The following is a 24790-nucleotide window of genomic DNA, read 5'->3' as shown; positions in this document are numbered from 1 at the left end:
AGCAATTGATCATTCTGGATGACAAACCTTTATAGGTTTGGATAACAGTACTGGATCCACTTTTCCACAAAACCAAATGAATTTTTCTGCGAAGGACTTCATGAGAGTATTTATAAACTTATTTGGATCTTGTTCAAAACTGTTCATTCCCAATTTGAAAAGCCCTGAAAGGGTAATTCTGGCAGCAAGTATTTTTATCCATCACCAACTCCACTCTTTGGTGATTCCATTGTTTTTCAGAAAGTCTACAGAAGGAATTTTAACTGCTTTGTGTCACGCACTCCCACCATAATTTCAGTCTCTCATGTGCTTTCTTGGCTTGATTTTCATGTTCTTTTGATGACTTGTGTAAGCAGATCTGTGTATATATTGCACGAGGTAACAAACTCAACCTGCTGCTAGCACACTTAGTACAGAATAATGTTAACTGTAAATATTAAATGCAGAAAACATTGTCAGAGACCCCTCTCTCTTTTCTGCAGAGTCCTGAACAGACCACTGAGCGCACAACCACTATAATTTTCTTCTTTTCAGAAGAGCGGCATATATAGTTGACGTAGAGCTCCTGTGTCAGTGATCAAACTTCATCTGTCATTCAAAACCTGTAGAAATGTCAGGCAATTCTGAGCGTGAGATTGCCAGGATATGAACAGCAGTGTCCACCCACCAAAGTTTTCATTCATATTCAGCCATTTAAAAAGTGAAAATATGCTACTGACAGACATCAGGACTGCATCGACTCTTTAAGTCTTTCTCTCCCATCAGCAGTTCGCTGAAAATTCCTCACACCAGCAGAGGCAGACATGCTGCTTTATTGAACCCTTCATCAAATCACCCGTAACTGTTCACTCACAGATCTGCCATTTATCTGCCTCTATACCTGTCGGTGAGTCACACATTAAGGTGTTAAGAAATAACCTCTCTACCCGCCTACTTCCTTGTTCTCATCACACAAACGGCTTTAGTAAAAACAGCGCTGCTCTACAACTGTCCGATGAAAACCCACGGGACACAACAACGCTGTCAGTAACGGGGCCACGGAACAGCCATCCCTCGAGCCATGGGAAAGGGCACCGGGCAGCGAGCCCTACAGCCCGACACTCCAAACCGCCGCCGCGCCAGTTTGTTGCGCCGGCCGACTGCACAGGAGCGAGCCACGGCGTCGAGAGGTGACGGCGTGAGGCAGGAGGCACCCTCTCTCCTCACAGCGGCCGCCCAGCCTCCATCTTGCCCGCGCGAGGAGCGCGGCTCGCGCGCTTCTCCCTCTTTCGGCGGGAAACGCGAGCGACGGCGGCGCCGGAGGAAAGCGCATGCGCGGACGGCGCCGGAAGGCGGGGAATTTCCCGCTCGGGTTGCGAGCGACGGCAGGCGGGCGCGCTCTGCGCAGGCGCGCACTCTCGGCGAGGGGAGAGGCGCATGCGCAGTGACGGCAAGACCGGTTTCGGCGCCGGCGGTCTTCCCCCCTACCCCCCCGTGTTTTCCTCTTCGCGCGGCGCTCTCGCCGGAAGTCCCGCGGGAAGTCTCGCGAGAGGCGGCGGGCGGGCGGCGGTGGCGCTGCGTGCAGCTCCGGAGGGTCGCCTCAGCCGCTCGGCTCCCCGCAGCGCCTGGGCCCTGCCGCTCGTTCGCTCCCTCCCCCGCGCCTCCCCCCCGCCCCCGCAGCCGCCACCGCCGCCATGTCCCGCTACCTGCGTCCCCCTAACACCTCGCTCTTCGTGCGGAACGTGGCCGACGACACCCGGTGAGTGGGGGCGGGCGCCAGCGGGGCGCGGGGGCTGCGCAGGCTTTGGCGGGCTCGCTAGGCCGCGCGGGCGGCTGCCGCCGGAGGGGCGCCGGGGCCCTCCCGCAGCCGGGGAGGGCGAGAGGCCGGCCCGCTGCCTTCTTCTGCTTTACCTTTCTCCCTGCCTTGCCTTCCGCGCCCTTCTCCATTTTCCTCTGCCTCCTCGCCATGCTGCTCTATTTCCCTCCTCTCCACGAGGATCGGTTTCAAAACAACGTCCAGAAAAGAACAAAGCTGGGCCGGAAGAAAGTGAAACTCTCGTACCCGCGTTTGAGCTTGTCCAGCGGGAGAGCGAGGCGGGATTTGCCTGCCCGTTTCAGGGATAGCCGCCTGTGCCCCTTAGCGATGCTCGGCAGCCGCTGGAGTTTTGAATGCTCTTCTGAAATACAGCGATTGTTGCTAGAAGGGAGAGAACTGCGCGTTTGCTGTGGGTGTCCGCAAAATTCGTGGCGTAGTTGGTTCCGTTAGTATGGTAATTGCTGCCAGTTCAGGTGGAATGTTATTGCATTAATTGTTATGTACCGTGTCCTCTTACGACACTCGGTATGGGGGGGAACCATGCTTTTTCTCTGTAATAATTGTATTGCAGCAAAAATCCATGAGGTCTAAATATGTGCAGCCACTTAGTGAAGTAACTTTTCATAGGGAATTAAAAAGTGTGTATTGCACAGGTTTTTGTTTATTGCTTAGATGTTTTTAGTAAGCTGTTAGATTTCTCCATTTCTGTTTTGCAGTTTATCGTGTTCCTTTTGTGTTTGTTATCAGCTGTGAAACATTTGTAGGGCGTATTAGTATAGAATGCATATGTGAGTTGGGGCATTCTTATGCTGTTAATTATTGTATAATTTGTATGGAAGTCCTTGTAAGGTCTAGCTGTATAAAAGGCAAGCACAAGTTTTCAAACTTGCTAACTGGCTGCCTGGACAGCTTGCACCCAAGTTGTGCAACAAATAACAGTAGTGCGGGCACGATGGAATGGAATGAATTAAGAATTTGATCACATTGTGATCAAATGCGTAAATAGCTTCAAATTAAACATTTTAAATTTTTTTTGCGTAAACTTTCTTTCCAGTAGTTTATTTTACTATAAGAACAGTCAAAGAGGACTATTATTTCCAAACTTTTTTTGAAATAATGTGGGTCCTATTGAGGCTTTCACCATAAGCTTGTGATTAGGTGGGTGGTACCTTCTTCTTAGAGATGGTTTCATTGTGAGATCTTGATGTTGGTTGTCATAGTCCTCTTCTGCCATCATTGACTATATGCACTGTAGATTCTTTCCCAGCTGATGAGAAAGAGAAATGAATAGTAGTAACTCTTTCATACCGCATAAATAGGTTATTACATCAATCGTTCTCATACAGGTTATTGTCCTCAAATGACACAAAAATACATGTAAAGAAGCTGATGTGATTAAGAAACATCTCTGTTGAGGAGATGGTAATTGTTCCGAGTATAGTTACAGATCCGTTGAACAGTTTTGTGCTCAGCTCTCTAAAGCCAACTCTTTGGGAAAGCTATCCTAAGGGCATGAGTGGTTGCTCACTCAAATTTTGCTCTGTTTGATGTGGTTGTAAGTATTGATTATTCTATGGAAATGAGTCTGTGTGACTGGTTTATTCTCGTACTGTTTATTTGGATCTTACAGTTGATGTTTGCATGTTGCAAAATCGTTGTCAAGAGTTGTGTGAGGTACTTGAATAACAATAATTCTTAGATCCTTCTTTTCGCTTTTTGCCAACCTTTGCTAGTACATCCTGCATTGAATTGACTAATATGTGTCACTTCTGAGTTTACACTTCTATTGTAGGGTTATGCTGAACACTGGTTTCAAAACGCCAGGGTATATCTTAAGCATCCCTAGTCTTGAGTGTTTCAGAAAAGCCTAGTGTGTTGCTCAACAATGAACTGCTCAAACACTGTTTTCCCCAAAAATGTTTTGCTACATTCATCCTCTACCAACTGCTTCCAAAAAGATGGGTACTCATATTGATTGTAGATTTTAAAAAAAAAATAATTATTATTTTTTAATTTGGTGGATGTTTTGTAACACCATAAATAGTGAAAAAACATATAAGATATTTGTGATGTTCTAGGTCTGAAGACTTGCGCCGTGAATTTGGTCGTTATGGGCCTATAGTTGATGTATACGTTCCACTTGACTTCTACACTCGTCGTCCCAGAGGATTTGCTTATGTTCAATATCCTTTCTTCAGATGGCTGATTAGTGAGGGGTGTTGAAGTTTGAAATTCAAGTTTGTGTAAGAGGTAACAAATCTAAATGAAAAAGCAGTTTACTTTTGTGTTGTACCTAATAAGTGTCTTACTTATGTTGTGGTGTTTCATTATTTTTGAAGATTAACTTCTCTCAATTGTTCTTTGCCTTTTTGCAAAACTTAAATCAAGTCCAGTAATATAAAAGCTTGCTTATGTCACTGAAATTAATACAATATGATTTAAATGAAAATTTTTCACTGACTCAAAATTGTCTAGCACGTTTTTATTGTCACTGGTATGTAAGTAAACTTGTGCTTAGCAAACTGTGGCTGGTATTCATTGTTAATTTAACAAATGGAAACTAGAATCACTTGATCAAAATCGGATTGTATAAAAAATGAGGTGAACTTCTTTCTTTAATATTGTCCCCTAATTTACTGTCCTCTGTTGTTGCCTCAGAATGTAAAGCTGTACAGTAATGGCGACCCCAAAGAGAAAGCATGAAAGAACCTTTAGAGTAGAGTTCAACAATTAAGGCAAGTAGACAAGCCAAAGACCTCTTAAGGATCAGGCTTGAAGAGAAGGGAGAGTTTGGGAAAAGAAAAAATAAAGAAAAGCTGGAAGAAGGACAAGCCATAATGGGAGACAAAGCTTCGCTTTATCTACAAAAGGGGGAAAAGGTTGTTTTTCAAAGTAAAAGATAAAGCCATCTGTCATTTTTGGCCAAGCATCTCATGACAAGTCCTTCTGACAAGCACTTAAAGAGTTAAAGGTCAAGATGAAGTTGAATGGTGGCCAAGATTAAAGGAGTCATACCTGATGTATCCTACAGAATAACAGTTTTTCTTCTGTTTGTCATGTAAGCAGTAATTTGATGAATGATTCTGGTTTAGTCCATTGACAAAACCTGTAATATTTCTCTTGTGAGTGCTACTGTAACTGTGGTCTTGAATGAAAGTGCATTCGTTCTTGGTTTATCAAGGTATATATACCTACAACATGATAGTTTATTTTCTGCATAGATGATGCTCATGATGAACTGAGTTGCTACAAGGAGAAAAGCAATTCGTTCCTTCAGGTCAGATAGCTGGAAGAAGGTGTGTGAATTACAGCAGTGGTCAATCTCACAGATTAAAATTTAGTAATGTCTGTGTTACTGAACATCTGACCTGACTAATAGTGTAGGGGGTTTAGTGTATGCTTTTATCTCAGACTGTTGAAGGTCTGTGTACATGTCTGTGGCATTACATAATGTAAACTTTAAATCAGTTGGTGAAAAAAAGGAAAGCTTTATCCAATTCTAAAATTAATAGACATACGTTAATTTTTACTGTTGGTATGCCTAACATAACTTAAGAACTAGGGTTTAATTTTAGTAAAGTCAATGTAGCGGAGAGAACTGAATGACCATTAACAAATGTATTTTGAAAAGGATACCAGGTTTTTTTCCTTGCGTAAGTACAAGTGGGAGAAGAAAAAAGTTAGAGTATCACATAGCAACTGCTTGCTGATGGATAAGTTCATGTTCATATTATGAGATTTTAATTTTATTGCAGGAGTTCTCAGGTAGCTGGTGGTTAATTAAAAAAAAAATTACTAGCATGTACTGTAACGTGACCGAAAGAACTTTTAAAAAAAACAACACCAAAACACCAACACCCCCCCCCGTAAAATTAGAAAATAACTGATGTTTTATTTTATTTTAAATACCAAATCTGTAAACTACTCAAATTCCCAAGTACCTTAACACTCACCACATTTGAAGATGTCCGTGATGCAGAAGATGCTCTCCATAATTTGGATCGAAAGTGGATTTGTGGTCGGCAAATAGAAATCCAGTTTGCACAGGGGGATCGGAAGAGTAAGTGCCTTGCGTGTATTTCATCAGACTATGATTTTAGCCTTAATGTTTAGTGCCAGGCAATATTACATGTGTTATTAATTGTTGTGATATGTTCTTACTTGTATGTAAATAGTATGTGGATGTTTTGCTTCTTATCCAGTAACTATTAATGACTCATTTTAATTAAAAACAGATAGCTAAGTACGATGGTCACTTGCCACAATCTGATTCTTGCTGCTAGATGAAAATTCTTAAGAGCTTTCTGTGCAGCTCTATGTGTTTCTGCAAAGGAAACTTGACTTGAAAATTCTCCCTGTCAAAATGAGTAGCCCAGTTTTAATGTATTGCAATGTTTATGTTGTGTTAAAGCATATTAGTGATTCTGTGTTGACATTTCCCAGTGCAGTCCAGTTTCCAGGATTGAGGTAATGTCTTAATTTTTATTTGGCTGCAGGATAAAAGTGAATTTCAAGGTATCTCAATTCAAGGTGAAACAGAAGTCTCATTTTCTGAACAGATAATTGTAAAGAGAACTTATGTCTTTTAAATCTTACTCGTATGCATATTCTTAATATATATATAGATACCGATAATATAGATAGATAGATACAGATACTATATAAAAATAAAACATGCTGTTGGTAAACCTAACCCATACTTGTTGATCTAAACCAGGACTATAATACTTGCATGCAGCTTGGGAATAAAAGCACCTTAAAGATCTTTCAGTTAAAGCTACCAAAGAAACAACCTAACTGTCTAGGTTTCCCTCAAATGCACACAATTAACTTCTATTGAAGTCAATGGAAATTAGACACTCTGAAGGGCAAGTTTCTGTCCAGCATATAAACATTGGGATTTCTAATAAGTTTCTGAACAAAAATTAACTGAATCTACCTTTAGTGTTGTAAACAGCAGCACTTAAAAGGTAAAAATTGTAGCTGTTTAGTATGGATAGTGTTCATTACAGCATGATGTGTTTAAAATACTTTGAGCATGCTCTTGGGGTTTGAATGAGAATGGGATTTAATACAAAGGAAAGACAGCTGTGCTGGTGAGAGAAAACACAACAGAAGACTAATAAGTTCATTCATTCTTCTTAATTGTTTTAATAACTAAGCCACAGAGTGAATGTGCATTGTTATACTGGTAGGGGGGTACTTTTAGAATCAAACTTCTCTTTGTGTGGCATCCATTGATGCTTCTGTATAAGCTGTCTTTTAATCATTAAAGACGACTCAGGATCAGGTGTAATGCGTGGTGCTGTGTAATCAAGAAAATGGGTGTTTAATTCCCTGTTAGCTTTCACTCTTTGGGTAAATCCAGGAATGTTAGAATGTTTCAGTCATGGGTTTGGCCTGTCACACCAGTTTCCAGGTGGCCTGCAATCACCTTAGCCAGTTTTGTGTTCTGGTTTTATGGAACATTAGTATTTTCTTACTGTTTTCTGGTTTGGTTGGTTTTTTGTTATGTTTTGGGTTGTTTTTTTTTTCCTAGATTTGTAATGCCTATAAGGCTGCATTAATTTTTGTCCAGTGGTTAAAGCAGCAAAAAGCAAATGGCATACAGCAGTCTCTCATCTGTCCTTTTCATAAACATCTCTGCTAGAATCAGGAATTTGGCTTTCTGCTAAATACCAAATATATGGATTAGTAGTGTCACTAAAGGGAAGGCAGAGCATCTTTTTTAACTTAACATGTTAAATACTGCTATTTTTTACAGCACCAAATCAAATGAAAGCCAAGGAAGGGAGAAACCTATACAGTTCTTCTCGTTACGATGACTATGACAGATATAGGCGATCTAGAAGTCGGAGTTACGAAAGGAGACGGTCTAGAAGTCGTTCTTTTGATTACAGCTATAGAAGATCGTATAGTCCCAGAAAGTAAGTGTAGTGTGTATTTGGCTTCAACTGCACGGCAGTCTGTTGGAGGAGAAATACCACATTGACTATTTAATTGTTAAAATTTTGAATAATCTTTTTCTATTGTGGGAGTAACTTGTGGGAGTTACCTTGCATGCTACATCAAATCAGAAATATTGAATGAAATGATTCTGTGCTTCTTTGAAGAATAATTACAAGCAAATGCACAGCTTGAAAAATAATTTATTAAGCATTTGTATACATACATGAGTATTTGTCACCGTTTACTTTTTCTGATGTACCTTTCTAGCAGTAGACCTACTGGAAGACCTCGTCGTAGCAGAAGCCATTCGGACAATGATAGGTAAAACACTTTTTACACCCTTTAAATTGAAAACTAGATCACTGTATTCCTTTAACTATAGGTTTAAAAAAAGTTTCTCCTGCAAAAAACGGTAAACAATTTTTAATGTACTAGATGTCTAAGAATAGTGTTTTTACATTCAAATCTCCTCTCTCCCCTTTATTCTGATAGGTTCAAACACCGCAATCGATCTTTTTCAAGATCTAAGTCCAATTCAAGATCACGATCCAAGTCACAGCCCAAGAAAGAAATGAAGGCTAAATCACGGTCTAGGTCTGCATCTCACACCAAATCTAGAGGCACCTCTAAAACAGATTCTAAAACACACTATAAGTCCAGCTCAAGATATGAAAAGGAGTCGAGAAAAAAAGAACCCGCTAGATCCAAATCACAGTCAAGATCACATTCTAGATCTAGGTCAAAATCCAGATCAAGGTCATGGACTAGTCCCAAGTCCAGTGGCCACTAACAGTGTATCCATGTTGTTTTTAGGCATGTAAGATTCATTTACACACAGTTCAGTTTACTTAAATTATCAGGAATATGATGTTGCAACAGTGCTAAAAAATATTTTCTTTGTCAGTTTTCCCTGTAGCCGACAATGGTTAAAATTAAAACAGTGTTGAGAAGCCACTGAGAGAGAGCGAGAGAGAGAGAGAGTGTCCATTTGGTTAAATGTCATGGGCAGCTACTGATTTGGTTGTGGTGTCTCTATGTATATTTTTGTAAAGAGTTGCATTTTTAATGCTTAGATATTGGTGATGACTTGATTGATCGTAACTTGCAACATTGTCCTATTAAAAATGTCATACCCGTAGAGAAATTGGTACCAGTTTGTGCTGAACAGTTAAACCAACTGTTTAACTTGTTCTTTAATGCTAAACTTTGTGATATAAACAGAGAACTGGACAGCTGTAGTGCAACACTGACTGCTGTGAAATGCAGACTGGCAATTTTATGTTTCCATTGTTCAAAGGCAGGCTTCTGTGTTCTCCATGCCCACTGACACAAGTAGGTTGGTAACTGGAGCTCTATGGAGAGATATATTTGAGATTTCTCTTTAACCCTGCCATCTGGAGAGATGGTACTAACATTGCATGTACTACATGGGGAGAGAGTTGGTCTTGGAAGCTCATTCAGAGATTGTGCAGTGTCGTGACTTGTCAGGATAGAGGCTTCACTGCTTTTGACCTGGCTGCTAGTACTAAATGTGTGAGGGGGGGGGGGGAAACCACCTTGAAATGGAAAATTAAATTCAGATTTCAACAAATGGCAGAGCAACTAAATATTAGGTTGTGTGTATATTTTATGCAGTTTTTGTATCTATTCTAAATTTTAGTGAGCAGTTAACCATAAAATTGCTTAGTTTTCCTGCTGTTAGATACAAGTAGATTGTTTCAAGTTGTGTGTGTACAGTATATAAGAACTAAACTTTTATGCCAATGACTCCTGTGGTTAGTTGGTGTATTCATAGGTATAAAACTGTAGCCATCTCTCTTCCTGAATAACAAAGGCTTGCTTTTACACATCAAAAAAGTATTTGGTCAAGCAAGTCTGAATCACTTCTTCCTCAAAATGGATAGTGGTTTGGTTACAAGATTTCATTTTACTTAAGAACAAATGTTTGAAGTTGGGTATGAACAAGAGCTGCATCTCTAGCTATTTAGTTTATCACTAATACAGTATATTTAGTAAATTGAATGTGAAAAATAACAAAACCAGTGTGTAATCTTACCAGTATTTCTCTAGAAGGCAAGATACTTTGTTATGAAAATGGCTTTTGGCATTGTTTTTTCCATTTACCTTCAAAAGCCAGCATCAAACACCTAGTGTTCCTTGTTGTCATGTAGTAGCATATAAAGACATTGATTTCAAAAAGTTCCTTTTTAGAGAAATGTTTTAGGTTTTGGTTTTAGTGTTTTCAGCAGGGCCTTTAAAGAAATGCAGATGGCTTTTAAATATTGGCAGTGGAACGTGCTTAGGGGGTTGATCCTAGAATCTTTGTACATTTGATAGTATTTCTAACTTTTTCTTTACTGTTTGCAGTTAATGTTCATGTTCTGCTATGCAATCATTTATATGCACGTTCCTTTAATTTTGTAGACTTTCCTGGATGTATAGTTTAAAAACAGCAAAAAGTCTATTTAAAACTGTAGCAGTAGCGTGCAGCTCTAGCAGAGGAAAGTTGTGGGATTAAACTTTGTATTTCCTTTCTTATAGAGGCTTCTAAAAAGGTATTTTTATATGTTCTTTTTAACAAATATTGTGTACTACCTTTAAAACATCAATGTTTTGATCAAAATAACTAAAGACCCAGCTTATTTTCTGCTTGCTGTAAATTTAGCAAACATGCTGTAATAAAAAAATGAAGGAAATACTGATCCACTGGAATTATTGTAGCTTTAGAATTTGACTCCAGAGCATGGTTAGGAGTTAGAGCTATGCATCCCTTATGGAGTAAAATCCTTACTATGGTATTTCAGTAAAGTCAGGAATTTATCGTTTAATGTCTGAATAAATATCATTTCACATTTTTAAAGGGGTACTAGACAAAATGAGAATGATAAGCATATGTTTTAGTCTAATATATTGAAATTTCTTTTCCATTAACTTTCATTATTGCTGGATGGACTGCCCTATGGTTATAATTCAGATATTATTAGTCAGGTAATGAACTACTTAAAATCAACAATTGAAGATTCATATAGAACCAAATTTCTAGTATCACCTTATCGATTTATATTTGCCATATCAAAAATTGCGCCAGCAGTGGTTCTCTGGAAGGTGGTAAAACTTTGCTGATGACGATTAGAAATCAAGCTGCCTCCTGGCACTTTTGGTATATACGACTGGTTCTTCTTATGCCACTGAAGGAAAACAACTCTGAAAAGCACTTAATTGCTTTGATAAACCCACCCTTAAACTTTGTTAGATGAGCTGTGATTATCTTGTAGCTTTCTGCTTGTAACAGCAGAAAACCCCACCCTTTTCAGCTTGCTTAAATGAGTATAGTCTTCATGACTATAGGAAGGATAGGAAGTAGGACTAAAATCCTACTTAAAAGTGGTCCACCTGACTATGGCATGGGAAAGTGTGGTTATGTTTTTGTCAGCAACCTGTAAGGAAAGGAATTGCTGTAATTAATGTTCACGTTAGTCCAGCCAGAATTACAGCTGGATCAGTGGGGAGGAGGGAGGAGAACATCTTTGTGTCCAGGCTGAGGTTCTAATTTGAGACTGCAGAGTAACAGTAACTGTACCTTAACGATATTGTCAGCATGTCCTTATATTGTGTGCCTCAACATTGATGTATAGCACAGTTTAAATTTTTTTTTTGTTTTGAAAATCCAATTCATTGCAAGTATAATGTAGTATCTGACAGTTCTGATGGTTCTTTCTTTCTCTCCCAGAGGTAGGACTAAACTTTGACTTGACTTGTGTATATGAACAAGCCAGAAAAGCCGAACACAAACCCACGATGTTTCAAGAGTGCATGAATAAAGATGTTGTCCTAGTTCTTGCTCCCATGGAAAAATTGTGAAGAAGCTGTTCTGTGGGCCTTTCAGTTGGGGACGAGTTAGCAGGATGTGGCCAAAAGGGCAGGGAATGTTTATGCATTCATGCAAGTCAAGCCACAGCCCATCTAGATAACATCTCCCTTCCTTGATGCAGGTGTCCTACTCCTGCTCTAAAAAAAGCAGTAGCCTGTCTTGTGCAAGCTACCTGCAGGTTATGCACAGCTGGAATGCAAGAACATATGCAGGCTACAAAAGATTATGTATAGGCATCTTTCTTTTGGAGTCTCAAGAACGGTGGGAATTATGTTTTTCTGTGGTAAACTAGATTTTGTCATTCCTGCAAAATTTGTAGAATTGAAGTAGTATGTAAAAATTCTGCTGAAAGTAATGGCTGTGCTCCAAAATATCTGCAGCGTATTGATTTATCTCAGCAGTAATAGAAGGCTCTATTGGAACTTCTTTTTCACCAAAAGTCCATGCACCCAACTGATAATTAAAAATCTTAAATTTAGTTGTTAAGTAGCTGGGTGTTTAAATTAGGGACTATGATAGACTGGTCTCTGAAAGCTAAATGTTATCCTTTCTATGTCTTTTAAAGATGTTTAAATGTACAGTATAATGGCTTTATTCAAAGTGGAAATTTTCAATTTAAATGTTATTTTGAGCTCTCTTCTTGGAAAGAGCTTTCTTTTTTTTTCTTACTGTTTAGTCTGGGGTAACAGCTTGAAATATGTTCAGAGAAGGGTAATTGGATTGATATACATTGCAGCACTGCTACTTGATTTTTTGGCAGGGATGTTGCAGATTAACATTTTGAAGTACAAAGGGATAAATTTACACATTTTTAGGACATAATCACCCATTAATAATTGCTGGTTTTCTCCATTTATCTTGTAACTTGCTTAAAAAGTCTGTAGTCCATTGCTATAATATTTGTCTAAAGATGCTCTTACTGATGAGACTATTATAGGAAGGGAAGACTATGTACCCTGTAGTGTGTTTGATCAAAAGATGCTAATGTTTTATTCATACACATCCTTTCTTCTTGAGTTTTGTGTTCCATCTGTGCAAATAACCCTGTGAATTGGGAATAAAATGTACAAGTTTTGACTATAACTTGAGAGCACCTTCTGACTTAATTAATACAGCTGTAGTCTGTTGGAGATTTGATCACTGAGCACTGAATACCTGAGTAAGTTCCCTGTAGCCCAGAGCACTGAGCCAGCGACCCATCGTCAGAGGTAGCAGAGCCTGATCACGACTGTACCCGTCTAAGCTTAAGCTGCATCTACTCGGGCTAGTGTGTCTCACTTTCCTGGGCAGAGCCCACCAGCCCCTTAGCAGGTGCTGTTTTGTTTTTTGAGTAACATTAGTGTTTAATTTTCCAGCCTTGTGTTCACAGATCACAGGCAAGGCACAAATGAGAGGGTGGTAGTTCAAGAAACCTCTTTTCGTTGTGAAGCAATTTCCAGCTTGTTCTAACACTCGGCCTGCAGAGGCATACAGAACCTGTGCCTGGGGCTCCCAGGTTACCGATTCTACCAGGTAAAGATAACTGTGAAGAGTTTCTTGCCAGTTAAGGATAGGAAAGGGGGCATTTAAATACATTAATTGGTATTCTGAAGTGTCAGAGCTTTATAAAACTCCTTGAGCTGCCAAAATTATGTAATCCCACTTTTTCCATTACCATCTTAAAATACATAGATGCTTCTAGGGGGTGAAAAGTTTATTTTATTTAAATTTTTGTTGTTGCCAATTTGTACATATACTATTAGTAATTGACAATTTGAAGTCGAGTATACACAATTGTAACTGGGATAACAGCTCATACACTGGTGAAGGTCCAGGTCACAAAGATACAAGTTTAAAGACTGCCAATTCCATCTTATTTGGAGCAATAGATTTGTAAACATTCAACCAGCTGCCAATGCATTTTGAATGTACAGAAAGACATCTCAAAGAACATTTCACAATCTGCAAAACTCCCTTTCAAGTTAAAGCACTTTTTTAGTAATTACTGTATTTTGAAATAACCTTGGAGTCTGTTACCACAGTTCAGTTGTTTCTATTACAGGATCAACTGAATTGTGATAGCATTGAAAGCTGTGTGCTGGCAACTGCCCCTGTCCCAGTTCTGAAGTTGACATATTCTAGCAAATACTGGGCCAAAGTTATGTTGTAGCATTGATGCATTTTAGAAACAGAAAACTCTTACTTCAGTTTTATCAAACACCCAAACTCAGGCATTTGCATTTCTTGTGAAACACCCAATTTGATTTTGAACACCTTAGTGTTTTTTTCATCATTTAATACATACCTCTCCTATACATTCAGAACATGAGTATCTCAAACTTGAGCAGCTTTTTTTTTTTTTTTTTGTTTTATTAAAAATTCTAAATAAGCTTCTTTTGCACTGAGTTTACTTTAAAAATGAGCTCACAACCAAGTAAAACGTGCATATTCACTGTATGTTAAGTGCAAGGGCACAGCCACAAATGTCTTTCATTTTTTTTAAACAAAATATCTTTTTTTATATCATGCCATGTACTCAACATGGTCATCTTACATTCAGCAGTTTTGTACTAAAAATACTTCTGTGCAGGAAAGCCCAGCATAAATTTACATATGCTACAAAGTTTTACATTTTATTTACATGGCTCTGTCTTCCCTATGAAAACATTTTAATACCTGCCACAAGCTACTGTAACTTAAAACAATATTACAGGGTAACCAATTTAAGACCAGTCTAACTAACTATTCCACCTGTTTCACAATTTTAAAAATGGGTATAAAAATGTATTTTAGAACTCAACAGTGCAATCAGAATACAAAGGATTTTTTACAGGTTTTTGGCAGTCATCTGGCAATACAATGTCATTAGTTGGCACAGTCTGACTTGAAGTATTACTAGAGCTGGAGAGGCAATTACAGATTTGCTTGATGTGTTCTTCCATCTTTTCAAGAACATGCACCAGTATGTTTCCTAGATCTCAATTTTAGTCACAGGCTTGAAATGCTTGTTCTCCAATTCAAGAGTGCCAAACAAAGCTCACAGGTATGAACAAGAATAATCTGTGATTTACCTAGTGCCTAGGTGGAGGTCTGCTCTGCAGAGTTTTTATTTACCTAGCAAATTTTACGCAAGTTTGCAAAGCAGCAAAGTACCTGACTAAAGCTTTCAGTGCATCTTTTTCCAGTTAATGCTGCATTAAGTTAGGTAGAAGCTGGTTTTCTGATACCATACCAAAGAGTAGTCACAATTCCAATTTTGGGAGACAGTCCCATTTACACTTATAATAAATGGTGACTGTTCAGGATTTGATTAGATTGGATATAGAGAAAATACCTATTTCACAGTGAAGTGAACACAGCCCACAAGTTTTGAGGTAAAACATTAGGGGACTGTAAACTTCCACCCCCTTCTCTTCCAAGTGACTAACTACATGCAGCAAGAACATCTATTTCTGTATGCCTGTGCATCTGGAGTTAGGAATAAAAATTCTCAAATTCGAAACCCTGTAAATTTAAATAACTTTAAAAATATGAAGAGTTACATCTCAAGCCTGGACTTTAAGTAATGTTTTAAGCTGAAATGTCATTATTTCTTTATCAGAAGGTTTAAAAGAAACAGGTACCCAGTGGCTTGGTGGCTTAGGAAGAACACTTGGTGAGGGTGGCTCACTAAATTTTGCTCCAGCATAGTTCTGATTGGTTTGAGGTGTGAAAAACAGATTGCGATTTGATAAAGTAGGACTCCAATTTTGATTATTGGGGAAATGAACATTGTTCTTTCCCCCTTTTTGCATGGCCTGCCATGCACCAGATGATGAGTTGCATCCATGTCCTCTTTCTTTCTTCATATAGGTCTTCATCTGTGAATTCTGGTCTTTATTCTTCTGCCTGTTATTAAGTTGTTGATGGTTCTTGGTGGTATTTCTAGACTGGGGAACTGGAATGTTGAATCTTTCTCCACCACCCATCTTCAACTTAAATGTCACCTGTAAAAACGGGAAAAAGGCAGTAGAGTTTGCATTACAGCTTTTTTTAAAAAAAAAAACAAACAAAAAAACCCCACAAATATTTTAGAGAGTTTTTAGATTCTAAGCAAGGGGACTGAAATCAATCTAACCAAAACTTGTATCAATTGAAAGTAGTGGGTTTTCTCCTTCACTGGACACCAATAATACCTAAAACTTAGCTGGCACACTCATGAGAACTGAATTATAATACAGCGAATCTTCCAAGCAGGAGATTACCGACTCTACAGTGGCTTAACAGTTCTGCTGCTGATGGCTGAGCAGCACGTCGTATACCAGTCCATCCTTCAGGAACTGTACCCGGGTCCCCTTATCAACAGTCACAGCTTTGTCTACCTAGTTATGAAAACGCTGGTCCACCAGGCAGCCCAACTACTAAATATGCCACTTCTTTTCTCCTCAGCAAAAGGTGTTACTGGAAGAATGTGAAAGGCATGTTGCTCACCAAATACAGTGCCAAATTTAAGATGTTAGTATTTAATCCTGAAGACATTTAAACCAAGCTTGTTACGCCTAACTATCTGGGCAAAGTTTGCACTGATAAAGCCACTCCCCAGTCTTTCTGGTAAGTCCTAGAATTACTCCGATAAACCCCAAATGAACTGAAAACAACCTCAAATGGGAAACAGCCATTTGTAGGAACTTCCAAAGCAGCCAGCCAGATACTATCACACAGTACTTGGCACCTTCATGCTGACTCTCCTACAGTATATTATTCTTCTCCCACCCCCATTTACCTTTCAGTTGTCTTCTCAGATTCCACACTCTCCAACTCCTGCCCCCTTTCTTGCTTCCAAGCCTGAAAGAGTAGGTGCTGCCTTTTGCTGGACTCCTTCCTTTGGCTAGGAATAGAAGTTTTCATGGGCTGATCTGCTGTATTCAGCCAGGTAGCCGAGCCCAACATCGGATTCTCGGCACAGAAGCTCCAAGGGAGAAGTCCCAACTGCATAAATGAGAATGAAGTTCGAATTCAGGTTAAGGAAACAATTGTTTCTTTTCAGATTTGGAAACAAAAAAAGCTGAAATAATTCAGACAATTCATAGTCAGTTGTGTCTCTTATTTGTTAAAGATAACAATACACTCCAACTTAAAAAAAAAAACCAACACAAAAAAACCCACAACCAAAAGACACGGTAGTATTCATCTTACATAAACTTCCATTGTTATACTTGATATTTCAAAAAGAATAGCATTTTTATCATGCTCTCTCTATATATAATCTTAATAAGCATTTTAATAGGCAGGCAAGAACCTCATCTTTTTTTTTAATAGGTAAAAAAAAGTCAAACACAACGGAAAACACTTTGGGATGAACTCTTAGGGAATTAGCGCTTCAATGCGTCACTCCTGAGTACAAAGAAACCCTCCCTGAAAACTACCCCTTGAGAACTCACCCGCCTAACTCTGTGGCACCAGAACAGCAAAGCACCACCCAGAATTACTGCGTATAGAAACCGACCCAAAGTGCCCAAACGCTTCCCATGGAACCAATCGCACCCCCAAACCCTCCTCCAGCCATTACAACAGAGCTCCATTTCTACTCTGTCAGCTGTTTTTTTCACCTTCGTTAGCAAAACAATTCCTTATTAACTCTTACAATAATTTCCTGTTAGCCCATAGCTCGTCCTCTCCTGAAATCTTTTAAAAAATATTTTCATCTTAAGGCACTCCAATCTGTTCACCCCCCTTAATCGATATGTCACTCTTCAGAGTGATCACCACCCCCAGTCCATCTCTCCCCAAAAGCTCCAGCCAGAGCCGCCCATTTTATTTTCAGCTTTCACCTCGCTGCGACTAACACTAAGGGCCGAGATAACATCAACACAATCCAAGCTGCTGTTTGATCCCACCGGGGCAGCCCTCAAGCTCGTCGCTTGGCAGGGCTCCATCTGTTCGTCTCCGAATTTTCTTCTCTTACCTACACCCCCCTCGGTCCCTCGTCCGGCCTGACCCCGCGGGGAGCCGGGAACCCCCGTCCCCACTTCCCCAACAATGGAACAGCTCAGCGAGCACAACATGGCGGCGACAGAGCCCGGCCCTTCCCGCACCGCTTCCTCCCTTACCGACTTCTGTCCGTCTCGTTCGCCCACAAGCACAGAAACACACACACGGGCCTTTAGGAACAGACCCCGCTGTTCCTCCGCCGTCACTCTCCGACACCCCCCCCCCGCAAAGCACAGCCCAAACCGCTCCACCAACTCCTACCGCTGCCCCTCTATCCCCCACACAAAATGGCGGCCGCTTCCCTACTCCGTATAACACCCTCGCCCTCCTCCCCCCTCCCCAGACCATCCTGCTACAGCCAATAGGAGCGCGCTCCCTACTCCCTCCGCCAATGCGAGCCAAGCTCCGCCTGTTGCCGGGAGGAAACGAGGCAGACTGGCCGCCAAGGGCAGGCGGGGCCGCCATTTGAATCTCCTCAGCGCAGGGCAGCTCGGGAGCGCGGCCCTTTGTCCCGGGGCCGGGGTCCTTTGTCCTGGGGCCGACCCCTCCGCCCGACGGCGTCCGCGGCACGGCCCGAGGGTCCCCGGGCTGCGGTCCCCAACCCCCCGGCCATGCAGCCAGCTCCCCCCCCCCCGCCCTCGCTCGGGAATTAGCACAACAAAAGGGGGGCGGGGTGGGGGGGTGGCCGTGCCAGCTGCCGCTTGGGGCTTCAAAGAGGTAAAATAATTAACAAAAAAACAACACCCTCCGGCTGTAAGAGGGTCCCCGGGAGCGGGGATTCGCTGAACAGCGAACAAAGAGCAAAATCCAGCCCCGCAGAGATCCCCCGCAGCTTTCAGATCGCCAAATGGAGTATCTCGAGTTTGTCGGGCCCATACCTCACACCTGCACTTCTTTAAATTAACTAATTTTTAAAATTTAAATTATTAGAAACAATTTAGAGGGATTTTTTTATGTCAAAATGTAGGGAAATGCGTGAAGGGAAAAGCTTCCACGGGTTTAAAACTGCTGTTGTGGGAAGGGATTCAAAACTGCAGAGCCCCTGGCACTGGCTGCTGTTCCTGTTTCCATTCGCACACTCTTGTTTTGCCTCAAGGGATCGTTTACACCGAAACCCAGGAGATTTGGCCTTTACCATGTACAGGCTGCATGAAAATTACATATACAAAAGAAACCCGCACACTTAAGAGAGATCCCGCTCCCTATCCACCACAGAGGGGCCAGTCAAGCACGGTAGACTGCATTAGGGACAAAAAAAAAAAAAGAGGAAAAAAAAAGAAAAAAATGGAAAGCAGTTAATTCAGTTTAAACAACACCAGGGCAGGGGGGGAGTGGGGAGTACTTAAAAACAACATATGAACATTCAGAGGTTTTATTTTGAGGTATAGACAGATACCTTGAGTTCATTGAGGTACCCTGCATTTTTAGCTACAGAATGGAAAAATTACTCTTTTCTCCTTTATCTGTAAACCATTTAAAACAGAGCTGGTTTCTTACTGCCCAGCACCTAGTATTACAGGGTTCTGACCCATCATAGGGTCTTCAGGCACTAACAGGACAGAGGTAAGTACTCCAAAGAGAAGCTGCATCTAAGAAATTTGTATTTCATTATGCAGTGTTATTGAAAAAGACATGGTATGTTTTAATATACAAGATGTGTTGACATAACTAAGCCCAGACCTTTGTTCATGTTCTTTATTGTATGTTTTCACAAACCAAGCTGAGATTAATTTGTTTTCCTCCCTTTGCTCTGTATTTCTTGGCAGAATGTTATGGCTAAGGTCCTTTTAGTGGCTTTCATTTAGATAGAAGACAACAGTGTCTGCTGTAACCAAACACTTAAGCCTTGAAATTCCACTAGTTATCTCAAACAACTCTCCTATAATGCACATCAGATTTTTGCTTTGGTTGATTCAAAGAAACTAACTCAATAGTTTGATTAACTATTAAGTAGGTATTATTTATTGGCAGCGCTGGATGCACGGGGGGATCGCTCCACCTATCATGCACACCATCAGGTCTAATTGTGCAGGTTAAATACATGTTCTATATACATATTCACTAGATTTCTGAGAAATGTTATACATATTCATTAGTTTTCTGGGAAACTATTAGCATATGCAAATGGCCTTTATGCAGGCACATTGAAGGTCTCCGGTGGTCTTCAGGAGTCCTCTGGTGGTCTTCCATGGTCCTCCTCACTTGTCCGCTACTTGACCCTTCTCAGGGGATTCTGCGCAGTATGGTCCTTTACATGTTTTGATACATCTTATCCTAAAGAATGCACTAATGCTTGTTAGTGCTCTTATTATCTAAGTTTTCATTAGTGATGTAAAACCATATGGCTAGTTTAAGCTAAATTATCTACAAGGATGAGAACAAAGGCAGGAGTTCTTATCTTTTCTGGCCCTATCTATTCAAGCAAGGCCTCTCCTTGAGCCTTCTCGACAAGATCGTAAATTTATCAAACATTTAATTAAGTTTTGTGATTGTTCATGGTTCCTTCTTGCTCATCACTCCCAAGTACCAGTCTCTGACAGGCTTAATCCTTGACGAGCACTAGTCTTTGGTATGTAAAGTTACAGAGAGACAATCATTAAGCAATTAGCAGTTCGTTCTCTATATCAGGTTCTATCTTTAGTGTGTTTATGTCTGCTAAAACATCTTCTCATCTCAGCGCGTAGATGTTTTTAAGTCACGACATGTCACTGAGATTTAGAAACAGCATTTTACTGGCTGCAGATGTGCTCCTTGTCTGGGGAGCAGAACAGCAATGTACTTTTCCATTCAGATCAAGGATGACACAAGGTCTGGCAGTTTTTCCTTGCTATCTTTCAAATATTTCAAAAAAGCATCTTGACTTTCAGAATTGGTTTTGAGGTCAGGCTGACACATTTAGGGGAGGGGAGCAGGAAACATCAGCGATAAGCCAATCCTGTACTTGTGCCGAAACTGTTTCACTGAAACACACCAGGAAACCAGTTGAATGCTACAGTAAATTGTGTCATTGAGAGTTCAAGCAGGAACTCAAAGGGTATTTTTTACATCAAAAGGGCAGGCAGTCCAGAACATCCAAAACTTGCAAACAAAGAGAGTTACCCATGCTTGACATTTCAGCTGCTAAAACTTTTGGCAGGTTTCCTCTCCTGCAGTGGAAGAAACCAGAGCTACAGTAACCCTAACATGTACAGAAGCACTCGAGTGCCTGCTACGTCCTGCAGACACAGCACTGACTCAGTCCTGGGGTTCAGTCTTGATCCCCTATCATCACAATCTGAGATCCCTTCAAGAGGAGCTACTTCACTCCCTCAAATAATGATTTTGAAACCCTCTTAGTTTTTTTCAATGGCCTCAACACAAGGCTACTTTTTCCAAAGCCTATGGCACCATATGCCCCTGAGTTACCCATGGGCAGATTGTCTGGGCTGCAGCAAGATGTGAGCTGCCTCCAGGAGCAGCTGATATAGAGAACAAACTGCTTATTGCTTAATGATCTAGCTCATCTTGATTTTCTCTCCGTAACTTTACATACCAAGGACTGGTGTTTGTCAAGGATTAAGCCTGTCAGAGACTGGGACTTGTCAAGGACTGATATATCAAACAGAGGGACCCATAAGCAATCACAAAACTTAATTAAATGTTTGACAAATTTACAATCTTGTTGAAAAGGCACAAGGAGAGGCCTTGCTTGAATAGATAGGGCTGGAAAAGATAAGAAATCCTGCCTTTGTTCTCATCCTTGTAGATAATTTAGCTTAAACTAGCCATATGGTTTTACATCACTAATGAAAACTTAGATAATAAGAGCACTAACAAGCATTAGTGCATTCTTTAGGATAAGATGTATCAAAACATGTAAAGGACCATACTGCGCAGAATCCCCTGAGGAGGGTCAAGTAGCGGACAAGTGAGGAGGACCATGGAAGACCACCAGAGGACTCCTGAAGACCACCAGAGACCTTCAATGTGCCTGCATAAAGGCCATTTGCATATGCTAATAGTTTCCCAGAAAACTAATGAATATGTATAACATTTCTCAGAAATCTAGTGAATATGTATGTAGAACATGTACTTAACCTGCACAATTAGGCCTGATGGTGTGCACGATAGGTGGAGCGATCCCCGTGTACCCAGTGCTGCCAATAAAGAATACCTACTTAATAGTTAATCAGACTATTGAGTTAGTTTCTTTGAATCAATCTGGCAACCCAGATGGGACCTGCTCTGCTCGGCTGCAGGACCCGCTGAGAACAGGACTCCCTAGGGTACCCCCGGGATTTCCCGGCGGGACTCCTCGCCTCAATCGGATCACTGCGGGAGCAGACAAGGACCATCTAAAGGAGTAAAGGTATTCTTCATGCTTTTATATTTATTTTATTTTGGGACTGGTCATTTGAAAAGCTGTCCATAAGTCATAAGGTAAACTTATGCATGATGGCATATACCAGGTAGCTAGCACCCTTGGTATACATTTGGTGTGGTATATGTTTGGGTGCTTTTATTTTGGTACACTCTGTATGCTTTTGTATACCCCATGTGCTTCAAGTTTGGTACCCACTCATGTGCTTTTGTTTATGTTTTGGATTTGGTTTTGACCTTTTTGGTTACCGAATGTGGTAAACACTATTGGAACTGAATTACAGATATTGTTTGCAGATTTTGGTCTTTGGATTGCAAACTGAAATAACTAAAATTGTGGGTTGAGTGTCTGAGTAAACGAGACGCAGCTCAGCTGCAAAGCAAGTGTGGAGTTCTGATCCGCAGTTTCATAACTCTGCGAGGGGTACAGCCAGAGAGGAACAGAGTGTGACTCGCTGATGATTTGGAACTTGAACTGATATGTTAGCATTATAATTGCAAGTTTAAGTTTGATTGTTTTAATCATTTTGTGTTGGTGTAAGAAAGTCCCTGTATGGTGCGTCATATAAATGTGGGTATTTGAATGGTGTCTTTTACATCCAGGAAACGAGTGTATGCCCTTGTATATCTTGGAATGCATGTGGTGCAAACAGGGGTTGCAAACAGATTGTGGAGAGGATACTGAATACCCTGAGTGTCAGGTTTGGACTCCCTGGGATGAGAGGGAACAGGCTACATATACAGTTAAGGTTGTTTGTGGTTGAAAAGGTAAAAATCAAAACAAGTAATATGGGAGGTAAACAAAGTGGTGGAATATTGAAAAAGAGCCCCTTAGGCTGTATTTTGGATCACTGGAAGGAGATAGGGGGACCACCAGGTGGAAGCGTGGATAGGAAAACTTTAATAAAATATTGCAATCAGTGGTGGCCTTTATATAAGTTAGATGATGATGAGAAATGGCCCTTTAATGGGACATTGAATTATAACACTTTGTTACAATTGATGTTGTTTTTGAGACGAGAAGGAAAATGGGATGAGGTGATGTATGCAGATATGTTTTTCACTTTAAGAAATCATTCAGAATGGCAGAAAGAATGTGGCATTAATTCGGCCCCACAAGATCCTTTTGTGTTAGCAATGGAAAAGGAGCAGAAAAGGACTACAGGGAAGATGAAGAGATGTTGTTCAGCATGTAGTATAGGACAAAGATGTGTAAAATTAAAGGAAACTGAGGAAATAATAGAAGATTTTGTTTTTCCAGCACCCTTACTACCACCAACATCCATAGAAGGTAATTTTACTGACAATATGGGTGCAAAAGAACCTGATGAAGGTACGAGCACAAGTGATTTAGGTTTTACTCCTATTACAGCTCACACCCAGCGTAAGGTCAGTCCAATAATCCAGGCTCCCTTAAGACAGGCAATAGGAGCTACTGGTCCTGCAAGGATTAAAGTACCATTTACAATGAATGATTTAGATTCATGGAGCAAAACGGTAAAAGGATATCAGGATGATCCTGAGGGAGTTGCTAAAAGATTTGAGTTAATAGTTAAAAATCAAGATCCAGATTGGAAAGATATCGATTTGATGTTAGATGCCTTCACCGAAACTGAAAAGCAATTAATAATAAAGACTGCTCGGACTCAGGTCCAAATTCAAATAACTGCTGGGGTTTTACCTGGTACAGTAGATAATCACATACCGAGAACAGACCCCAGTTGGGACCCTAATGACAATAATGATTACCAATTGTTGAAAAAATATCAAGAATGGATAAAGATTGGTATCAAAAATGCGATACCGAAAGCAGTCAATTGGTCAAGTCTGTATGCAGTAAAACAAGGTCAGACTGAAACTCCCACAGAATTTCTTGATCGGTTAGGAGCAGCTATGCGGAAATTTACTACCTTAGATCCCTTATCTGATGTAGGAAGACAACAGTTAATCTCTTTGTTTCTAAGACAATCTTCAGAAGATATAAGGCAAAAGCTTCAGAAACTGAAAGAGCCTGAGATAAGGGACTTAGAGAAATTGATGGAGGAAGCTTGGAGAACATATCAGAACAGAGAGGAGGATGAGACACGAAAATTGGGAAAAACTATTGCCGCAGCTACTGTAGCTGCACTGGGAAAGCAGGACAACTCCCTTCATGGGAGGGGTTGGGGAATTGGAAGGAGGGGAGGCTCACGCCAGCCCCTAAGATCGGATCAATGTGCTTATTGTAAAGAAATAGGCCATTGGAAAGGACAATGTCCTAAGCTGAGTGGAGCACAAGCTGCCATAGCCAATGTTACCTCTGGTCAGTGAGGGGGACCAGGGGAATCCACCCTAGCAGATCCACTGGTTAAAGTTAAGCTAGGGAAACTAGGACAAGAGGTGGATTTTCTGGTAGATACAGGAGTGTCCTATTCAGTGTTAAACCAAAGGTTAATACCAGAGGATGAAGAGTTTGTGACTGTAGTGGGAGCTACTGGCCAGCAGGAAAAAGCTTTTTTCCCAAAACCACTTAAATATAAATTGGGTAAACAAATATATAAATTTTTGTATTTGCCTGGATCTCCAAAATCCTTGTTAGGTCACGATTTGCTAGAACAATTGGAAGCAGAAATTGTTTTTGAAAAAGGAAAAATGGAATTAAAAATCAAGGAAGACCAGCTAATTAACATTTTAAGCTTGGCATTAATACAAGCTGAACCAAAACTTGAAGTACCTCCAGAAACTGTTGATCAAGTATATCCTGGAGTCTGGGCCTCCAAGGTTCCAGGAAAAGCTGCGTTTTTATGCAGCCCCTATCGTAATTAAGCTGAAACCAGGAGAAGAACCTGTCAAAGTTAAGCAATATCCCCTGAAATTAGAGATAGGAA

The 24790-nt window shown here is 40.5% G+C and overlaps 2 protein-coding genes across 8 annotated transcripts; one reads left to right on the top strand and one right to left on the bottom strand.

Annotated features, from left to right (window-relative positions):
- The first annotated feature begins 1492 nt into the window (after nt 1–1492).
- Nucleotides 1493–12698, top strand: SRSF10 (serine and arginine rich splicing factor 10). Of its 7 annotated transcripts, none has more exons than XM_069803109.1 (7): nt 1494–1738; nt 3874–3980; nt 5754–5855; nt 7560–7722; nt 8015–8065; nt 8237–8338; nt 11475–12698. In XM_069803109.1, the coding sequence occupies exons 1-7, from the start codon at nt 1674–1676 to the stop codon at nt 11491–11493; spliced, it is 609 nt and encodes a 202-aa protein (XP_069659210.1). In that variant the 5' UTR covers nt 1494–1673; the 3' UTR covers nt 11494–12698. The 7 variants fall into 7 exon arrangements, with proteins under 7 accessions (XP_069659208.1, XP_069659210.1, XP_069659207.1 ...); XM_069803108.1 differs by having other exon boundaries at nt 1496–1738; nt 8012–8065; XM_069803107.1 differs by lacking the exon at nt 11475–12698 and having other exon boundaries at nt 1493–1738; nt 8237–9287.
- Nucleotides 12699–13290: 592 nt separating this feature from the next.
- On the bottom strand, nt 13291–17880 carry PNRC2 (proline rich nuclear receptor coactivator 2). The gene is made up of 3 exons (XM_069803113.1): nt 17684–17880; nt 16357–16562; nt 13291–15580 (listed from the first exon to the last, which is right to left on the bottom strand). Exon 3 carries the CDS (start codon nt 15560–15562, stop codon nt 15140–15142), a length of 423 nt encoding a protein of 140 aa, XP_069659214.1. The 5' UTR covers nt 15563–15580; nt 16357–16562; nt 17684–17880; the 3' UTR covers nt 13291–15139.
- Between the last annotated feature and the right edge of the window lie 6910 nt (nt 17881–24790).

Source organism: Haliaeetus albicilla, chromosome 16, assembly GCF_947461875.1.
Source record: "Haliaeetus albicilla chromosome 16, bHalAlb1.1, whole genome shotgun sequence".
Classification (NCBI taxonomy): domain Eukaryota; kingdom Metazoa; phylum Chordata; class Aves; order Accipitriformes; family Accipitridae; genus Haliaeetus; species Haliaeetus albicilla.
Note: the sequence above shows the minus strand (reverse complement) of the source record. Positions and strands in the feature narration are given on the sequence as shown.